The sequence below is a fragment of the Trachymyrmex cornetzi genome, unplaced genomic scaffold (genome assembly GCF_001594075.2).
Source record: "Trachymyrmex cornetzi isolate Tcor2-1 unplaced genomic scaffold, Tcor1.1 scaffold203, whole genome shotgun sequence".
Taxonomy (NCBI): domain Eukaryota; kingdom Metazoa; phylum Arthropoda; class Insecta; order Hymenoptera; family Formicidae; genus Trachymyrmex; species Trachymyrmex cornetzi.
This window is the reverse complement of record NW_017296669.1, coordinates 25,957-33,713: the sequence shown is the minus strand read 5'-3', so window position 1 is coordinate 33,713 and position 7,757 is coordinate 25,957. Positions and strand designations below refer to the sequence as shown.

Here is a 7,757-nt window from a genome sequence, read left to right as displayed (position 1 = left end):
TACTTTTTTTTATTAACTTAACTTTTAATTCAATTAATTTCATTATACATTAACTTGTATCTTAACTAAGTTAAATTTTTAAGGTTATTAACTTTAACTTAACTTAGTTAAAAAAAAAAAGTAACTTACCCAACCCTGATATTTTCGAATTATAAAACATTGAAAGAAATGATTTTTCACGCGTAAAATTCCATAAGCACAAGTTAACAGCGCAGTGGAACGAAAGTTATTCAAAGTGGGAATATATTTTCTTACGTTTTTAAATATCGCATGCACACACGATGACTGTATGACTTTGTACATGTATAATATATATAGATATATAAAATTTTCTCTTTCTATTAAATTTTATCTTGTTTTTCTAATTCTTTTTATATATTTATAAGTAATATAGAACTAGTATCTGAAGAATTATGTTCTATATATTTATAACAATATCTAGAATTTAGTTTTATATCTAAAAATTTTTAGATTTGTTATGGAAAGTTGGAAGAACCGCAAAATCCATTACTCCGTTACATTCCTGACCCGGAAAGTGAATTGTATATGATGCTCGACGGATACGAAGAATTAGAAAAAAGTATAGGATATAAATTTCGTGATAGTAGTTATCTTTTGCAAGCGTTCACGCATGCCTCTTACCAACCAAATAGATTAACAGATTGCTATCAACGTTTGGAATTTCTTGGCGACGCTGTATTAGGTATTTTTTTTATTGGCTAAGTTTTTAATTATTAAATTACAATAATACGTTTGTTATATCGAAATTACATCTTTTCAGATTATTTAATAACTAGACATTTATACGAGGATTCCCGGCAACATTCGCCAGGTGCTTTAACAGATTTAAGATCCGCTTTAGTCAATAACACGATATTTGCTTCTTTAGCTGTGAGGTGTGGTTTTCATAAATATTTCCGTCATCTCTCTCCTGGGCTAAGTGTGGTAATAAATCGCTTTGTTAGAATACAGGAAGAAAATGGCCATTCCATTAGCGAAGAGGTACAACAAATTATTATTATTATTGTCATTATTATCATTATTATCATCGCTATCATCATTGTTATTATTATTAGCAAATTCAATATAATACAGTCAACAAGAGTCGGTAAAATATCTTTTTTTTTTAAATAAAAAAAAAGTTGTGATTTTGTTGTGTCTAATTGTATATATAAAGAGCAAACGTTTTTTTACTAGACACACATTTGTACATCTGTAAATGTGACAGTAATATATATCGTGCATTTTAGTATTACTTAATTGGCGAGGAGGAATGTGAGGAAGCCGAAGATGTAGAAGTTCCAAAGGCATTAGGTGACGTTTTCGAATCATTAGCCGGCGCTATTTACCTGGATAGTGGAATGTCTCTCGATGCAGTGTGGAGTGTTTATTACACGATAATGAAGTCAGAAATTGGTAAGATCTTGACAAAAACAAATTGTTTTTAAACGTTTTAGCATTTCATAAATTTATTAAAGAGATATTGTACAATTGCAGAACAATTCAGCACAAATGTCCCCAAATCTCCAATTCGCGAATTATTAGAATTAGAACCTGAAACGGCAAAATTCGGTAGGCCTGAGAAATTGGCTGATGGCCGTAGAGTCCGAGTAACTGTAGACGTGTTTGGTAAAGGTTCTTTTAAAGGAATCGGACGAAATTACAGAATCGCAAAGTGTACAGCAGCTAAATGTGCTTTGAAGAAATTAAAAAGTAAAATACAGAATTATCCGAGACAAAAACTATGATAAAGTTTGTAAAAGAAAAAATTTATGATAAATTTCTTATTTTCAAAGAATTGTTGGGACATTTACTCAAGTCTCAAGATTATTACGACGATGAGTATACTTATGAACTTATTACAATGTTTAAAGTAATCTTCCGCTGGATAGAACGTATAAGTACAGTATAACGACTTCGATAGAAACAACACAAGTCTTAACGAAGAAGCTGTTGCATTGAGCCTAATCGTATTAATTGTTCTGACAGCGAGTTAGATATAATATGAAATATGAATAAATAAACTATTTACATGTGACTGATAATAAAGTTTAAAGATGGGAGAGATATAGATAACTTGAAATATTTTGTTTAGTATTATGCGCAATGCATCAAATGCAATGTTATTTTATCTTTGATAGTCGAATAGATATCTTTTTAGGTATCGAATATTGAGATATCGAAGATAATTTTAGATATCGAATTTATATAAATCTATTCTTTAACATTTCTCTAAAAATTAGACAGTCTTTATTTCATTCTTTTTTTACATTCTCTTCGAAACACGTTTATTCGAGAATATAGCTATATCTTAACATACAACAGTAAAAGATTTTGAGAACGCATTACATTTTTTCAGTTCACTTTAGGTTTGTTAATTTGCCAAAATATTTTATATAATTATCATTGTCTCAAAACTCTAGTCATGCTAGCGTTGTTGATCGTTTTATAATCTCTATTTACATTGTATGTATATAGTAGCAAAATTAATCCGGAAACGGTCACACACACACATTCCCATATGTAGTGTAAAGTAATCGCGTGTTAAGTCTCATATAAAACTGTTTTTATTGTCTTTTGATCGCTTGTTATAAATTTTTCTTGAAATGTTTCATAATGGATTTTTACTACAAAAAATATTTTATTTTTAATTTTTTTGTTTTGTTTTATACAAAACATTGCAATATATATATATTATATATACATACTATATAATTAAATATATATGTATATATGACACCTTATATCGTGAAGTTAAATTATCCATGTGTAATACATCATGACTCAATGCGATCGTTTCCGGGTTAAAGAAAAAAAAAGTTGATATATATATTTATATATAAAAGAGTGTACAATATATCTGGAAATCTGTACTTATTTTCTTGCTGAAATTATACTCACGAAAGAAAAATAATTACGGCAGCTCAATAATCGATACAATTGCATTGAAAATAACACAAAATAGTGATACAAACAAGTATGAAATGACATCAACTAGCATTATTTCATTATTTTTTATTGTAATGCAAATTATTACGTATAGAATAAGCATGTTAAGTAAAAGTCCTGTGACTTTTGTGAGTTTTGTAAGAGAAAGGATAAATAAAATGTTTTATAATATATGAAGTTTTCTAATTTAAGCGGATTAAAAACAGTAGTACTTCATCTACAAGATGAGTTATATAAAAATGACAGTGTATGTTAATCTTTAAAAATTTTTACAAATGTATTTACAATAATGTAATCAAATGTAATATACAAAATACTATACAAGAACTGCGATGCACCGTACGTAGGTCAAACTAACGCGGGATCTACAGTAGCGATCATAGGGTCTTAAGTCGTAGAAAATTAACCAATCACAGTCGAATATGATAGGCCTTCTACAATAAGCCATTAGTCATAAATCAGAAGTCAGAAGTTAAAAAATGACGACTGATTGGTCAATTTTTAGTTTCTGACTTCTGATTTATGACTAATGGCTTATTGTAGAAGGCCCTTGAGATTTATCGGCTATGATTGATCAATTTTCTACGACTTAAAGGCCATTGCATGTAAAAGGCGTAATCGTAAGGGCCATGGCACACAAAAAACTTAAGCAGTAAAACATAAGCAATAAGGGAATTGACTAATCACAGTAGAGTCCGTAAAGTCATAACATAAGCAGTAACCAATCCAACATGTTGATTTTCTTACTACTTATGTCTATTGCCTCAAAAGCGTCTATATAATGAACAGTAGCAGTAGAGATTGTGTAGACATATATGTCGTGAGGTGGTTTTTCGGCCCAGCCAGAAATGGTTGATCGATCAACGTCAAATCAGTGTTAATTCGATATTGCTCGATTGACTTGTATGGGATGTAATAGGGCGTAGAGTAAGTCCATAAGCGAAATGGATTTTAACCATTTCATCAATGGCCTAGTTCACACCCAACGACCTGACCTATACCCTGACCTTTACCCTACCTAAGACAGGTCTCGTACGGAGCATTTACCCCAATATAGACCTATAATATAAAATCCATTTCTACGTACATAGCTTATTGCACATTACAAAACATGAAATAGAGTCATCTATTAGTTTCTTCGTACACTTTACGCCTTTAGGCCGTCTGCCTGCGTTTATATGCGTTAAAGCTAGGTAGGTCGTGCAGCCTAAGAGAGGTCAGGAATCTTGAAAAAGATCCCTCATCTAAGCGAGGTTATAAGTATTTACACCGTCGCGACCTGTCGTGTTTAGGTTAGATTTAGAGTAGGTAGGTGGCGGCCTAAACGTAGGGTGTAAACTAGGCCAATATCTCAGTTTGCGGGGCCGACCCAACGTTTTTTCTTATATATTCTTTCGTTTTGAGCACAAACGCGTTAAATGAGCACGATTTCATTAAAATCGGAGGTGCAATTATCTAAATAATTTTTCCTTGTTTAAGGGAGCCTTATTTCAAATGAATACAAATATTTATATTATATATATATATATAAATAAAAGGTAAATATATATATATGTAATTGTATACAATTACAATCAAGTACCTAATCGACTGTAAAAGAGTGCTATTGCAGCATCTTCGCACTCGGAAGTCATTAATACATCCCGAAATTTATCCAGAAGTTGTAACAATTGAGATCTACGAATATTTTCTAAATACATAATCTCTTCTAGGTGATAATCACCGTCAAAATAGCCAAGACGACACAGTCTATCGAGTAATTTTCTATCATTGGAAGGAATATCATAATCTTCCGATTGATAGTCATATAGCGCATCCTCTTTATCTGTGAGTGACAACTCTTCTTTGATTTCAGTCGGCGTTCCTTTTGGTGTCTCATTTAAACTCCATATACTTTCGCTTTCTTCCATTGCATTTGTATCACGTGTTTCTTGGTCCTGTGTATCCTAAGTACAAACAGAAGAAAATTTGAAAAAAAAGTTTACCAAGATTGAAATATGTATCATAATAAATATAAGATCGAGTTGAGACTATTCTTTTTCTTTTCCATCCTCTTTCTCCTTCCAATTTTTTAAATTAATTTATATAATGGAAATATACGATTAATTTTTACCTTAAAATTATTATTATCAATGCTATACTCAAGATGAGAATCTCTTGCACAAATAATCAAAATTAGCTCACAGAATTAACCTTTATAAAATGGAAAGCTACTATAATAGCGCAGAAATAAGTGTCATTTTGAGGGAAGGACTACGAATTGCAATAAATATTAATTGAAGAAAAATTAAAAAAAATAGATGCTCTCTACTTCTAAACGTCTTTCCCATTTCAATTCTAATCAATTTTGCCTATGTAAATATATTTTTATTTCGCTAATAAATTATGTATTTATTTTGTAAATTACCAATGATAAACGTCCATATACTGTTGGTATGTAGCGCACATATGTATGCAATTGTAGGAGCAAATGATTTTTTAATAACCATATAATTATCTTTACCAACTGCGTTTGCTGCTGCGGCTGGCTCAAAGGATTCAACTTTTGGCTAATTGAAGTTGGTAGAGAGAAATCATTGATTACCTAAAAATACACAAACAGTATAATATACACCAAATTCAACAGTATTCAATGATAAAGTTTTATTTACATTACGTTGTTCAGTTTAAATTAAAAAAAAAGGTTAAAGTTAATACGTATTATAAATAGATGCAAAACCAGAAAATTATGGTGCATATACTTGAAGTAAGCAGATTCCTGGGAAGTGTTCGGAGAAAGAATCTAGCAACTGATTAGTCAAAATAGCGTCGGGGGAGACAACATAAACATTGCTTTCGCAAAGTGGATAAATTATTGTAGCCTTTGCCCAGTAAACTAAATGGCCAGCTAGCTGAAACACCTGTGCAAGTGTTAAATCTGAGTCCGCGGCTAAAGTTTGCAAACTTTTCAATGGATTGTACATCTGAATCAAACGTTTAAGCGCTGGAGAGCAATCTATTTGCAAAGATTCTAATAAGTCCAATGGCTCAGTTAATAAGAGTATGCCATGATAAGGTCTTAAACTGTTCAAACATCTGCAAAACACAGATATGATGTGTGATAGATACATTTAAAGTTATACATACACGTAGTGAAAGTGGAAATCAAGAATATCAATCAAAATTTCAAAATTGAAGATAAAGTTTGATTTAAAAAAAAAAAAATTTCAATAGGTATAAATAGATAATCGTTTAAGTAATCATTAAAGTTTTATATACAAAAGATTTGTTAAATGTACCATTTCTTATAAACATAACATTTTTCTGGTTAATCATTATATTAAAATTTTTTCATTTATAATTTATATATATTCCATATATCTTGTATGTGGCATAAAAATGTTATTAAACAAACCTGTCTATAATCTCAGGATCAATAAGCAATCCTTTTTTATGTGATTGATGAACCTTTTGTGGAAGACAGAATCGAACTTGAATCCACTTGTTAATTATGATATTGACAATGCCAGAAGAACTGAGATTGCTAAATACGGATTTTAAACCACGTGCTAATGAGCTCCTTTGAAGAATTAACTCATATGGTGATTCGTCGCAATCGCTTTCGCCTTCAGATCTAAACATATGTAAACTTGTAAATGTACCTTAACAAATAACTTTACTAATGAAAAATAAAAAAATAGAACAGATATTTTATCACCTTCCAGCAATCTCATCGTGTGTCGATACCATTATCTTTATTTCATCTGTCAAAAAGCCACATCTTTTCTCTTCGTGTCTCAACGCTATGCCTAATCTAAGCACATAAAAATGCTACTTCGGAATACTATAAATATTTTTTGCGCATTTGTTGAAATTATATTACCTTTTGCTTAGATCATAGTAACATTTTACTATTGAATGACTTGCTTGTGCTTGCAGCGCAAAAACTATATTGAAAAGCATAGATGAGTTTACTTCCTTTAATCCGCGAGATAAAACTAAAGTTGGATGTCCAACAAAGCGAACATCATTTACTTTTAATTCAAACTTCTGTTCACACAATTCTGGCTTTACAGCAAATAAAGTAGAAAGGACTTCATCCGTTAAACCAGTTAAATTTCCATTACTTATGTTCGATGTTGGAAATGGTAAGGACTGTCAAATACAATAAAACATATTATCAAATTAATAATCACATAATTAAGGACAGAATTAAAGAAAAATGCAATCAATAACTTCTTCGTAAAAGCTGTATAATATTTAGATAAAAAAATACCTGCAATAAATCTTCCGTATTAGTCAATGAATAAGGATTCTTCCGTTTTGTGTACTGATTCAAATCTCTTACATGATTTGTCATATGCGGATATCGAAATAATAATCTATCACCTTTGCTATCGCTTTTTACCAAAATTATACTCAATGGATGAATTCCCATGTTTTTAAACTAGGTAAATAACTTTTCAACAAATGTTATCAGATGCAGAGAGAAACCTGAGAGAGGACATGACTTCCTCTTGTGTGCGATTGGTTTTCCGATTCAAGCTATTCCTAGAGTCACATGGTGCGTTCCGTATCGCGCATGATGTGCATGATGCATCCATTGTCCTTGTTTAACGTTTGGTGAGCAATAAGGATAAACGATGCATTATGCGCATCATGCGAGAAACGGAACGCACCCACAGTACCCCGTACCATGCAAAATGACGGATTTCTCAATCCAATGAATAGTCTCCTCGGGGAGTCGGGGAGCAGAGACTTCACTTTAATCTTAGGGCCTGCGCACAATAGAGGAACAAGAATTAGATATTAAGATTTCAACCTATCAG

At 31.2% G+C, this 7,757-nt stretch overlaps 2 protein-coding genes across 4 annotated transcripts in view; one reads left to right on the top strand and one right to left on the bottom strand.

Annotated features, from left to right (window-relative positions):
* Dcr-1 (Endoribonuclease Dcr-1) overlaps nucleotides 1–2,060 on the top strand; it is a 12,487-nt gene extending 10,427 nt beyond the window's left edge. The window contains exons 20-23 of the mRNA XM_018505258.1: nucleotides 472–703; nucleotides 782–1,002; nucleotides 1,251–1,416; nucleotides 1,498–2,060. Coding sequence (XP_018360760.1) covers nucleotides 472–703; nucleotides 782–1,002; nucleotides 1,251–1,416; nucleotides 1,498–1,748 — 870 coding nt within the window. The 3' untranslated portion in view covers nucleotides 1,749–2,060. The remainder of the gene's footprint in view (nucleotides 1–471; nucleotides 704–781; nucleotides 1,003–1,250; nucleotides 1,417–1,497) is intronic.
* A 2,443-nt stretch (nucleotides 2,061–4,503) lies between these two features.
* Nucleotides 4,504–7,757, bottom strand: part of Nprl3 (GATOR complex protein Nprl3) — a 3,524-nt gene continuing 270 nt past the window's right edge. The window contains exons 2-9 of one of the 3 annotated variants that reach the window (XM_018505255.1): nucleotides 7,624–7,706; nucleotides 7,205–7,479; nucleotides 6,812–7,083; nucleotides 6,647–6,742; nucleotides 6,344–6,562; nucleotides 5,691–6,024; nucleotides 5,357–5,533; nucleotides 4,504–4,895 (exon numbers count right to left, since the gene is read on the bottom strand). In XM_018505255.1, the coding sequence (XP_018360757.1) occupies nucleotides 4,524–4,895; nucleotides 5,357–5,533; nucleotides 5,691–6,024; nucleotides 6,344–6,562; nucleotides 6,647–6,742; nucleotides 6,812–7,083; nucleotides 7,205–7,366 (1,632 nt within the window). In that variant the 5' untranslated portion in view covers nucleotides 7,367–7,479; nucleotides 7,624–7,706 and the 3' untranslated portion in view covers nucleotides 4,504–4,523. Of the gene's footprint in view, nucleotides 4,896–5,356; nucleotides 5,534–5,690; nucleotides 6,025–6,343; nucleotides 6,563–6,646; nucleotides 6,743–6,811; nucleotides 7,084–7,204; nucleotides 7,545–7,623; nucleotides 7,707–7,757 lie in introns of those variants that run through there. The other 2 variants (XM_018505257.1, XM_018505256.1) reach the window with 2 other exon arrangements.